General features: G+C 40.0%; 2 protein-coding genes across 2 annotated transcripts; one reads left to right on the top strand and one right to left on the bottom strand.

Moving 5' to 3' along the window:
• Positions 1–3,942: 3,942 nt before the first annotated feature.
• dad1 (defender against cell death 1) lies at positions 3,943–7,076 on the bottom strand. Its single transcript, XM_005933637.2, has 3 exons — positions 6,737–7,076; positions 4,447–4,586; positions 3,943–4,048 (listed from the first exon to the last, which is right to left on the bottom strand). The coding sequence occupies exons 1-2, from the start codon at positions 6,945–6,947 to the stop codon at positions 4,456–4,458; spliced, it is 342 nt and encodes a 113-aa protein (XP_005933699.1). The 5' UTR covers positions 6,948–7,076; the 3' UTR covers positions 3,943–4,048; positions 4,447–4,455.
• Positions 7,077–7,115: 39 nt separating this feature from the next.
• Positions 7,116–12,193, top strand: abhd4 (abhydrolase domain containing 4, N-acyl phospholipase B). Its single transcript, XM_005933638.2, has 8 exons — positions 7,116–7,621; positions 8,551–8,636; positions 8,749–8,853; positions 8,978–9,266; positions 10,550–10,731; positions 10,817–10,928; positions 11,022–11,208; positions 11,353–12,193. The coding sequence occupies exons 1-8, from the start codon at positions 7,572–7,574 to the stop codon at positions 11,440–11,442; spliced, it is 1,101 nt and encodes a 366-aa protein (XP_005933700.1). The 5' UTR covers positions 7,116–7,571; the 3' UTR covers positions 11,443–12,193.
• Positions 12,194–12,422: the final 229 nt, after the last annotated feature.

The raw sequence follows: 12,422 nt of genomic DNA, 5'->3' as shown, positions 1-12,422 counted from the left end.
CTGAAGTAAACAGTGGACTGACAACCTACACTCACTACAGATGAATGGTGGCCAGAGTTGTTTGTCTTACAACAGCCACTGTAGCTAGGATTATGCACTTGAATTAGGAGGGGAAAAAAACAAAATTCAGTTGACTGCAGTTTTCAACCTACTTACACCTACTGGTGATATATTTCACACTGTAACACTGTATTTCAGTTCACATGCAGGCTTTCTAGTCTACTCCAGATGTCATGCGCGATAAGAGTCCCAACCTGAACATATCTGCATGCCGAGTGATTGTTGTAGCAACAGCTAGTATACATACTTAAAATGTACGAAATTTCAACTCAATCTGAGAGTATTTATGTGACTTATCATGTTCACTCAGTCTAAAGACCTGTTTAATGCTGAATTGCAACACTTTCATTATAAAAAGTATTTCATAAGAGTTTCATTAGGTTGCAGCGTGATGAATTTAGATGTTCAATCACAACACAGGAACGTCTCACTCAATGTGAAAAGTCCAGCTCTTATCAAACCAAAATTGAGTCACAGTCACAATCAAAGCCCCATCAAGTGACAACAGGAAGTCAACATTATTAGATAAACATGAACTGATATGCATGATGTATGCACTGTATTCTATACATGTTATACAGCAGTATTCTTTGTGCATTTATAATGTTCCACATTGGTCACATGAGGATCACTGCTGCTTGTATCTTTAATTCCACCAGTGACTGTTTATCTTCCAGTAACCTTTACCTGCCCTGTACCCATGACAGGTCCTATAATGAGAGAATGATGACACATTTATATTTAATATGTAGAGACAGGTAGATGGACTGCCTAACTGCTTGCCATAAAGTCAGCACAGGAAGAAACTCAGATCTGACCTTTAAGGTTTCTGAAACATGGCCTGGTGTACTCGATTCTATTTTTCATCTCTGCATGCACCGGGAGGGGGTTTCATTTCCAGTTCAAACACCCCCACAAACTCACACGCCAAGACCAAACTAGCTGAAATGTACCCTCGGGTCAGTGTTTCCTGTGACAAATATAAGCCTGTATTGGCTCTGCACAGTTTAAAGCAATTTTGGTAGGAATGTGTTTGACTCAATCACTTCTCCCAGAACAAGTAATAGAAGCAAACCCTCTCTTTGCTCTGGGGGTAATGTTCTCGCTTTGCCCTCTCTTAGCAGAAATAGGGCAGCAGGGAAATGCGAGTTCCTTTGCCTTCAACTTGGAAGAAAGAAATTATGCAGTCTGTGGGAATAACAGAATAATATCTGCAAAGTGCGGAGTGGTGGGGAATATTCTCTTCCAAGTGAAAACAGATTTTACCAGGACCTACATTAAAAATGGACATGAGAAAAAGTATCTTAAGTATTCTGAGCGAAATAAATAGTCCTATGTATAAATATCAAGGGCTATGAGATAAATGTGGCTTACATGTATAAATAAATATCATGTAAGCCACAGTGACAACAAGACGATTAACTGCTTATCTTGTTTCAGTGCAATCTTCTGCTGGGAAACCTTGGTCCTTGCACTCGTGTAAGGCCTACTTTGACACTGAGCCTACAGAGCCCAGGTTGTGACACTTAGAATTAAATGTAGTGTAAGAAATACTAATCCTAATAGATTCACTTCAACATTGAAAGGATTGTGTGGGAGTTATGGTCCTTCTAGTGTCGCTGTTTAAAGGTAATTGGACACTTGGATGCATTGTACCTTGAAAAGTGAAGGCAGAGAAAAGGTGGAGAGAACCCCAGGTGTCTGCAGTAAAGGTCTGTGAGGGCATCTCCAGGGAAAACACAAAGTGTCTGCAGATATCTAAGACTTAAAGCAGTCATTCACCACATGCTTTTCAATAAGAATTATTAAATATCACTTTGGATGTGGATCTCTGCAATTATTCTCAGACCCCTAAATTCTGCAGTAAAAATTGCTGCATTTTTATGGAAGACTTTTCAATACTGCCGTAAATCCACTCCAATTAAAACTGAGACTTGGCACATTAATACAGTATGCATTTCTTTATGTAGAACTGAATATGCTTAAGCTTAGATCCCGAAGTTAGAAAGAAAAAAAAAGCGAGGGGAAGAAAAAGAGACATTTTGGACTGTGGCATAAAATGGAAATGCACAACTTCTAAAGATGTGAGTTCCGCCACTGAGCCTGGAGTTTTCTTCCCTGCTATCCTTGAAAAGAAGAAAGGATTTCTCTTTGCAATAACTAGCACTAAATGGTAATTTGAAAAGCCAGATTTGGACAGTACTACTTTTTATGAGAAGCTGCAGAAGAGGGGGGATGCACAGATATATAGTGCTGTGCAAAAGTGTGGAGTCATCACTAATTTCTTTATATTTTGCAAGGAAAATGAGAAATAGGAAGCATGTGTAAATACATACGGAAATACAGCACATAATGCAAATAAGGACCTTGTATAATCCTAACAAGCTTTAAAGTCAATATTTAGTATGACCACCTTTATTCTGCAACACAGCCTGAACTCTCTCGGGCAAGCTTTCATCTAGCAGTTCTCCGGGCTTCTTGAAGGCCATTCAAAGCTTTTCTTTGGATGTTGACTGCCTTTTGTTCTGGTGTCTGTCAAAATGCTCTAACACCACTTCAATAACATTTAGGTCTGGGCTCTTGGGAGGCCGATCCATGCCTCACGGTGTTCCATTACGTGTTTTTCCATCCAGATATGCTGTAGCGCACTGACAGCGTGTTTGTGATGAGTGAAGAATGAAGTGTTCCCAATCAGAAACATTCCAGATGGTATTAGATGGTGAATCAAAATCTAATGGTATTTTCCAGCATTCATAATACCATCAAGTTTGACAAGATCCCCAACACATCTGGCTGGAATTCCACCATCAAACCATGGCATAGCCTCCATTGTGTTTTACAGATGGCTGTAGACACTCCCACACATACATACTGACCACAGGACCTGTTTACTGCCCAGTTCTTGTGTAATTGGTACACCTCAGCCTTTCCCTTTAGAACATTTGTGATGAGGCTTCAGTAAACTGTAGGTGTGCTGAGGAGACATCTCTCATATCCTATGTCAGGTCTTTCCTGAATTTTTTCCTATTTCTTAAAGATATGATTTTCAGATACAGTTCATTTGCTGTCGATAGAAGAGGCAGGCAGGAAAAGCTTTTGTCTTCCACCTGTCCAATTTCAATACATATTTTAAAGACACACTGCGCACCATGCTGAGATATACCAAGCTGTTGCTTAATGCCGCTTTGATAATCACCTCGTTGGAGCAAAAATACAATTTTATGCCTGTCAAACTTTTCTTCTGCATTTCTTAGCAGATTCTACTGAAGAAATTGGAACAAATTGTGTTTTGCAACAGGCTGCTAATAACAAATGCCTAAAGATACACTTTAAAAGTGGTTCTCTGTTCTGTATTACCTGCAGACAATGCTGCCTCATCCCTTGAGTTAGGTGCCTTTTTATGCTTGAATGATTCATAGGTCAGTGTTAAGTGGTTTAAAAAAGGAAAACCGACAACGGAAAACTTTGAAAGGGCTTCACAAAGCCAGGAGAGCTACTGCTCAAGGCCACTTGTTTAAAAAAAAAGAAAAAAAAGAAAAAGAAAAGAAGAAATGTAAGAAAGTGTAACAAAACAAGCACAACATAAAGCAATGAGGCATGACTCAAGACTTGTTTACAGAAATGCATCAACATAGCACGTTTTGCTATCAATCACAGACCTAGCTACTTGTTAAATCTAATTACATTAAAAAAAAAATTATATCTCTCACACACACACACACACACACACACACACACACACACACACACACACGTAGATAGAGTCAACCACTGTTTAACAAGGCCACCATTTCAGTTGTTTTTAATTTCTTTGTGTCAGTGCAAAAAAAGGGAATGCTGGACAAATGTTTACATAAAAAATGTTTCCATAAAAGTAGAAAGAAAAAAAAAAATAGCACTGCATCGTATGTGACCAGATCTGACTTATTCGGTGAGGATGGGATAGTCCAGATCAGCGGGGAGTTTAATAACTTCTTCTCGTCGTGATCTGTAGAAGAAAAAACAAACAAAGGACGCGGCGTTTGTGTGAGACAGCAAAGTTATGAAAGCAAAAAAAGAAATGACACATTGTGACCTTCCCAGCCAGCAGCAAGTCTAAAAATTCAATATCACCATTTTCTAGTAAAGCAAAAGCAATATGTGTCATCATGTAGTCCTCAGAGAAGCATCTTATCACATGTACTATCTGCTGTGCTGTTCCACAGAGAATGAAGTGACGAACTGGCAATAACGTCTAATGTGACAGAGCACCTGAAGGACAATATATCTGTTTACTTTTCACTGACAAAAACAACTCAATATCCACAGACACATATGGCAGATTTAGTTTGGATATTTTGTACAATTTCTACAGTTTCTCATCGTGGAACACTTAGACGCACTTACATGTTTGCCTCAGCCAATGAAATTCATCACAACGAGATGGAGGACGGTGTGAGCGAACAGGAAGTCGGCGAAGGCTCTCTCTGGGGAGATGGACAGAAAATCTCCTTTGTTCTGTGGGTTGATCTGGATACGAAGACACACTGAAAAACAAACAAGGGATTAAGTATCAGCATGTACCTTTTTCACTTGTCAATGCACAACTGCAGTGGGGCTACAGCGGAGTTTTTTTTCCCCATGATAATTTAATAGTTTTAATATTAGGGTTAGTTGTTTAGTAGTTAAACACCAAAAGTCAGACAGCCTAATTTTTTCAAAATTTTCAGCTCGTTACCTGTTTTTGCATTTAGATGGAAATAGGAAGCACAGACACTATGCAGTATAGCTGAAATAATTCACTGAATAGCTGATTGGTCAATGCAGACTGATAATTTCTCCATTTTTGTCATCCTAAAAACACCACACCTCCATCACATTTATAAACCAATTAAATTCTCGTACTTGTTAATGTCCAACATGAGTTGTAGATGCCAACCGATTTATCAATGGGCTTAAATTACTGACTTCTAGTAGCCATTTGAAGAGCCATTGGTTTTGGATTTCATACCTGACAATATATGAAAATCTGATATAAAGTACTGATAGGAGAAACACCCTTCAATCATGTTATGATTACTGATGTTACATAGTGTGTAGACCAGAGGGCACTCTCCAACTTCCTGTTAGCATCATGTGTGTTTGTAATGCCACAAACAACAAGCAGCTGACAGAAAAAGAAATTCGAGTTCACCAACATAAACCTCTGGTGGTTGCAGCAACGGCAGATCTTCTAATGGCTAGATATACAGATATATGAGCCTATGTATTTATGTTTTTCCAGATGGACAAAATAAACAATTTCCACTAACATATGCTAGGTGTACATATGTATTTACTTCTTTACACTCAGGTCAATCCAGCTTGAAGCTAACATGGTGAAGGGTGTTTCTCCAATCAGTATTTTTAAAAATTGTATTTATCGTCCATTACAAATGCCAATGCCGACAGCTCTACAAATAAATCAGTGAATTGATACTAATGGCCACTTAAGGCTGGCTCCAAAAGCAAGTCAATGCCCATCTTAAAATCCCGAATTTTACTGTATTTTTTTTTTTTAAACAGAATGCTGGCTGTCAGCCAGGGATACCCCTCAGCCTCTTACTAGATGCACCAATGGAATGAATTTCAAAATCCTACATCAACTTGTTCTCAAGTTATCACATTCACAAGATTTTCAATTGATAAAATTGCTTCATTCTCGAGTTTTCACATTCACAAACATGGGTGCCCGCATCAGCTTTTCAGGACAAAGAGGTAAAAAGTTTACAGCACCGAACAAAAAACTTTTTTAGCTTCTATGCATGGGTTCCCCTTCACAGCAGCTAATCAGTGGGGTTTTTTGTTATCCCCCCCCCATCTCCATCTGTATTATAAAACATTCCACCATGTTTGTGCTTTTGGTACCTTGAGCATTTTAATAAAAAACGTATGAAAACCAATTCAAAATCTCTGCACACCTGAAGGGCCGACAGTGTCGGAGGAAAAAACGTCCTCATATACAACTAAACGTAACCCTACACACTGTCTCAATTACAGATGAACTTTTATTGTTTTAATGGAATTACCTGACAAACGAGCCTATTCAAAATAGACTTGGTTTGTGGTTTGTTTTTATTTCTGATATTTTTAATTCTGATATTTTATTACTTGATTAAAATGTGCTTATTTACGCTAACAGTGTGAACCAAGCTTGCTAGTGTTGGCTAATATTTTAGCACACTATGCCATCATCCAAATAAGGTGATTGTTGGCTTTACCAAAATAAATAAATAAATATGGCAGAGGACAAACGTAATATTTTGGCTTGTATATGCGGAGCCTACAAGTCAATGGTCCAAATCACTGTGTGACCATCTAACATTTAGTCTTTGAGTCCATGGCCTTTCCATGCACCTGCGGTGGACAGTTCTGAAAGGTTCAGGAATACGGGAATGTATGAAAACTGCTTAAAGCACATTTTTCTAGGTGCAAAATAAGCATCTGTGCAGCCTTGAAAATAATGAACCAATGCCACCCAGAGAGCTACTCGGGAAACACGTGTATTCATTTCGTTTTAATATTAACTGAAGTCACGCTACTAGTTTAGCATAGATAGCTAACTTGTGCCTGAGTACACGTTCTGGATAACCCCTTTTTGTAAAAAATAAAATAAAATAAAATAACCAGCGACACGTTTAATCGAATAAACACTTACCTGCGAGAATAAAAGCACCCACGCAAGAGATGAAGCCCGAGAGAAAGCTATTGAATGGAAAGGTGCCGACGAGAAGACAGTAGAGGAACTGCAGGGCTCCAGTTAACAAGATGTACAGCAGATATGCGTCCACCACTTTGAGTTTGTTGGGCGTCGTGGTGCCGTACTCGTCCAGAAACCGAGAAATAACAGATATCACTGAGTTCGACATGATTTTGGCCGTCTAATTAGCAGAAAATTACTCAGGATTTTGTTGCACGAAACCTTTTCCTCGGTCGAATAAGTGACGTGTCCCAATAAACCGGAAACGGACGTGGTGTTGCACGTTATACGTTCCGACCAAATCGGAACGAAAAGCCAAGACACACAGAGTAGAGCACGGAGATGTAAAAATAAGACAGATGATTTTCTCTGCTGCTATCTTGAGTTGCAACGATATTAAGTTGTTATTGCTCTCTTTTTTTATGGCTTAATTTGTGACCTCAGGCTGTGTGGTGGTCAGCACAGTAGATAATAGCAACAACAAAAAAAAAGAAAGGATATGGAGGAAGAAAGTAGAAATATTGAGAGTATCAGTACCAACCGTAGTATTGGTATTTATACTATTAAAACCCACCCCTAATCGCAACCCCCGAACGTGTGACTTTTTTTTCGTACAGTTCGAGCATCATTTCGAGAGACGATCTTTGTGTTTGATCAGCTGACGTAGGAATGTACTTGTTACAAAACATTAGAAATTAGCATACAGCAGCTGAGTGTAACTTGAAAGCAGAGGAGACAGAGCGTGTTATCAAACGTGATCAGACTGAATGTAGTCACCGGAATATGCCCACCAATGGATAACCCTGCGACCATCGCACCTGTGCAGAACGATTGTGAAACAGAGTAAGTAACTTAGCTTAATGCAGCCGAATACAACCATTCACAAAACGCTGCTAGTCGCCTTTAATCATATGTTACTTAAATCTCGGAAGACTTTCTGTATTCAGACGTGTTTTGGGCTCTGGGCGGGATGAACTGTAAGACTGTGCTGTGTCATTGTTTGTGAATCGGTCTCTAGCTTCTTTTAATGTAAAATGTAGATGTTGCCATGGTCTTTGGCACGTTCTGTGTGAAATTACTCTTGGAAACATAAAGGCAAATACTAGTATGGCAGAAAGTTATTTAACAGTTAGCTTTAAGTAACAAAGACATACAAAGTTATAGTAAAATGATGGTAAGTGTAGTCTACTGTTGACTTGTGAAGGTAGGTCTAATAAGGTAATCATAAGGTAGGTAGGACTCTATTGGAGTGTCACCTGCACTCTTGGCTAACAGGTGCGTTCTACTTGTTATTGGCTGACAACAAAAAAGGAGGAACAGGGGTGAGTGTGACTTATCAAAATGACTCAGCAAAGCTAAACTGCCTTGTTGATTGGTGAATAGGTGAAAAGCTCCTGGGATGTACCTGATGTAATGATGACAGAAGCAGAAACGCGATCCTGTCCTTTTGGTACCTCAGTGTAGAAAAAAAATCTATTATTCTAAAAATGAATGCTAATAAGAATGGAGGTAACCAGGATTTACCCCACCACCATCAGTCCTACAAGTCTGACTTTGATTAACAGCATGATGAAACGTGACTCTCGGCTCTGGCTCTGTACCACTCAAGTGTCAAGTGCATTATCTATGCAACATTATTTGCATTTCAAATAGTGATAACATTGATTTTACTTGCTTGGTTTTGCATCGGAGGAATTTGTATTGTGTTTCTACTCCACTATCTAATATCCCTTCATTCTTCAAATGTCTTTCTCTCATTCTGTCCTCGTCAGGACAAGTTCAGCTTGGAGCTGGTGGCCTTCCTGGCGCCCTACCTCCATGTCCCTTTTGAAGACAACTGAATCTAAGATTCTTGCCTGTAAGGATATGTTGATATTAGCTGGGTGATTACATAACAGGAAATGATATATAACTGTTTTTGTTTAAGGCTTTAACCATAATGATTATCCCTCCTTGTCTGGTAACATCAGGTATTCAGAATGATCTATGGGCCAGATTTGTGACCCTACAAAACCAGTACCGGATATGGACTCTGACCATCACCAACAAGGCGGTTCGCAAACCTGTAGAACAAGGTAGAGATCTCAGCTCCCCTTTTCGTATTCTTTGTTTGATTATAAGCAGACATAGCTGTAAAGTATGAATTGTCATAACAATGGCGTAATACATCATTCTTTCCTGTTCCTGTGCTGCCTGTAGTGCCTAAGACTCCACTGGTAATGGTTCATGGCTTTGGAGGAGGGGTGGGTCTGTGGATCAGGAACCTAGACGCCCTGAGCCGGTCAAGGCCCGTCTACGCGTTTGACCTCCTTGGTTTTGGCAGGAGTTCCAGGCCTCCCTTCCCTTCAGATGCTGCCGAGGCAGAGGAGCAGTTTGTGGACTCCATTGAACAGTGGAGGCAGTCTGTAGGCCTGGAGAACATGATTCTGCTGGGACACAGCCTGGGGGGTTACCTGGCAACCTCGTATGCCATTCAGTATCCATCTAGGTAAGAAAGCTGATGAAATACGCAGTCCATCATCTATGGTCAGAATTACCTGTGGCTTACATTAGTCACTAGTATTTGAATTACGTGCGTCACATGTGTCATGTTGAATATTAACCAGGCGTGGCCATAGCAACATGATAAACCTGTTATGTTATTAAAGGCTGGATGTAGCTTAATGGTACTGTATAGATATGAACAGTATACAAATCATCTTATATCACTGTCCTCAAGAAAGCAACAGTTTCCAAAGTATAATCTGACTGTCCACTTTATTAGGTACACTTCTTCAGCTTCTTGTTAATAGAACTCTAATGAGCCAATCACATGGCAGCAAATCACCACATTCAGGTATGCAGACGTGGTCAAGATAATGCGCGGAACCTCAAAATGGCAAAGAAAGATGTTTTAAGTGACTTTGAATGTGGCATGGTTGGTCCAAATGGGCAGCAGTAAATTTATTAGATAAAGCTACTTCTGGGAATTTTTTTCCTCTGGGGTTAACAGAGAATGGTCCAAAAAAAAGAGAATATCCAGCGAGCGGCACTTCTCTGGGAGAAAATGCCTCGTTGATGCCAGAGGTCAGAGGAGAACGGCCAGACTGCTTTGAGTTGTTGGAAGGTCACAGTAACTAAATAAACAGTTGTTACAAAATATCCAGAAGAGCATCTTCACACAGGCTCACCAAAATTGGACAGGATAAAAGACGGGAAAATTGTTTGTTGAGATTCGGTGTTAGGGTCAGAATCTGACATAAACAACATGAAAGCTTGGGGTCGTTCTCCTTTGTGTCAGAAGTTCAGGCTGCTGCTGCTGTTCTAATGATGTTGGGGATATTTTCTGGGCAGGCGTTTAGTGTCAATTAAGCAACCATCCAACACTCTGTCGACCATGTCCATCAATTTATAGTCACAGTGTGTCCTCTTTGTGATGAATGCCTCCAACTGGACTATGTCAGACATCAATATAAATGACATTTATTTTTTTTAGCAAATTAAACTTAAATCTGCACTGACTAATATTTGTTGTGCTAACAGCGGGTCACGTTACTGTCTGTAATGTGAAAACTATCACCAGCCTCATCAGCTTCCCTTTGTTTTTACAGCCTGTTATTGTGTTAAAGCTTGAAACTGTACTGTGTTGCTTCAGTCTCAGCCATCAGTTATTTCTACTGTAATGTTTCATTTTTACCAACTCGTGACTTTTTTCTATAAATGAGCTGGCGACTCATACTAATACATCGTGCTGTATGTTATCGTGATTATATTCTGCTTTCTTTTTCACAGAGTATCACACCTTATCCTGGTAGATCCCTGGGGTTTTCCAGAGCGACCCAAGGTCCAGAACCAGCAGGGCCAGGGGACAGATGTGGTGAAGAGGCCGTCCCCTCCCCGCTGGGTCAAGGCTATCCTAGCAGTCGTTACCCTCTTCAACCCACTTGCTGTGATTAGAGCAGCGGGACCGTTGGGTAAGAAGTGCGAACATCGTTCTGCTGCTGCGCTGTGGCACGCGTAATGTTGCGACCTTCTTCTCACAACGTGTTCTGCATCCAGGTCCGGGCCTGGTGAACAGATTCCGTCCTGATTTCAAAAGGAAGTTTGAAGATCTGTTTGATGACGACACCATGACCCAGTACATCTACCACTGTAACGCACAAACACCAAGGTATGTGAAGAAACACCCCCCCCCCTCCATATTAAAAATGCGATTCTGATTAGAGAGAAGTGACAACCTTCTCTTTCTCTTCCTCCATCCAAGTGGAGAGGTGGGTTTCAGGGCCATGACGGAGTCCTTGGGATGGGCTAAGAGGCCGATGCTGGATCGGGTTCATCAGCTGCCCGCCTCCATGCCCATCACTCTGCTGTATGGAGCACAGTCCTGGGTGGACAGCTCATCCGGATACAAAATGGCTCAGATTAGGAACCACTCCAACACCAGAGTGCTGGTAAGTAGAGACACACACATTTGCATCCATAGAAACACAAAGACAAGCATATGAGTCTAATTCAGCTTAATGTTATGTTAATATAATTAAAATCAACTTTGCTGTACATTCCTGCTGACTGCTCCTATCTGCTCCTCTGTGCAGCTGATAAATGAAGCCTCCCACCACGTGTATGCAGATCAACCAGGGGAGTTCAACAGAGTTGTTGAAAATATTTGTAAATCTGTGAACTGACATGTTTTTGGACTGAACTTGTTAAGAAAAAGTAGCGATGGTCTTAGCACTGGCACTTTTGCATGTGAAGTATGCTGGGTGGGTTTGCATATTGAAATGCCATGATTTTGATTGTAGTTTCTTTATTATTATTATTATTGTAACAAGTTGTTGTTATTATTATTCCAGTAAAACTCTTATATTTGTTAGAAGGGGTTTTTAGTGTTATTTACATTTATTTTTGACATTTTCATGAAGAGCATTAACAGAACTGCCAGTGCCGAAATATACTGGGTTGTCATATTCCTTTAACACTCAGTGGAACACGCACACGGCTATGGATGTGTTATTTATTACCCATCAGCCACATGATTCCCGGTTCACACTTCAATATGTGCCTGACAATTTTTCTTTAATCCCTGCTCTTAATGTCTTCCTCATGTATCAATCAGCTGTATTTTGTAAAATGAAACCAGTAAAAGCTTATTTAAACTACCCACGAGTGATGCACTTTATTGCCCCGCCAGCAGGGGGCAGTGACAGCTGGCATATTTTTTAGGTTTTATACTCTCAGTGGGTTTTGCCCATCAGTGGCACTGTATAGCAGTTAGCATTGTTCCCTCACGGCAGGGGTGTACCCACCACCTACCCAGTGAATGCTGGGATAGGCTACACCCTATCCACCCCTGTCTGCGACTCCAAATGGACAAATTGATGAATGGATATGAATTATAAATATCAAATGAGAAAGTCACTTAAAAATATATATTTACCAATTGTTAGAACAGCCGTTTAAAACTGTAAAACTTACAAGTATATAGATTTAAATTAACCTGTAAAGTAAATGTAGCATAAAAATAAATGCAACTGAAGAAAAAAGTATATTTGGTAAAAGTTCCATAACACTTGTGATAAATCAGAAGTTGATTAAGTAAAAATACAGTTTTATATATATTTCTGTACCGTGTTTGAAGGTGGTAATAAGTTAAGAAAAAATGTAA

Source organism: Haplochromis burtoni, unplaced genomic scaffold, assembly GCF_018398535.1.
Source record: "Haplochromis burtoni strain Fernald_Lab_line unplaced genomic scaffold, NCSU_Asbu1 Contig_172, whole genome shotgun sequence".
Lineage (NCBI taxonomy): Eukaryota > Metazoa > Chordata > Actinopteri > Cichliformes > Cichlidae > Haplochromis > Haplochromis burtoni.
This window is presented reverse-complemented; position numbering and strand designations above follow the sequence as displayed.

Bases quoted from the DNA above. Each gene is read 5' to 3' on its own strand.
- dad1 (XM_005933637.2), bottom strand. From the start codon at position 6,947: ATGTCGAACTCAGTGATATCTGTTATTTCTCGGTTTCTGGACGAGTAC. The intron at 4,587-6,736 runs GTAAGTGTTTAT...TTTGTTTTTCAG, and splicing joins GGGTGCTTTTATTCTCGCAG to TGTGTCTTCGTATCCAGATC.
- abhd4 (XM_005933638.2), top strand. From the start codon at position 7,572: ATGGATAACCCTGCGACCATCGCACCTGTGCAGAACGATTGTGAAACA. The intron at 9,267-10,549 runs GTAAGAAAGCTG...TCTTTTTCACAG, and splicing joins GCCATTCAGTATCCATCTAG to AGTATCACACCTTATCCTGG. The intron at 10,929-11,021 runs GTATGTGAAGAA...CCTCCATCCAAG, and splicing joins TGTAACGCACAAACACCAAG to TGGAGAGGTGGGTTTCAGGG.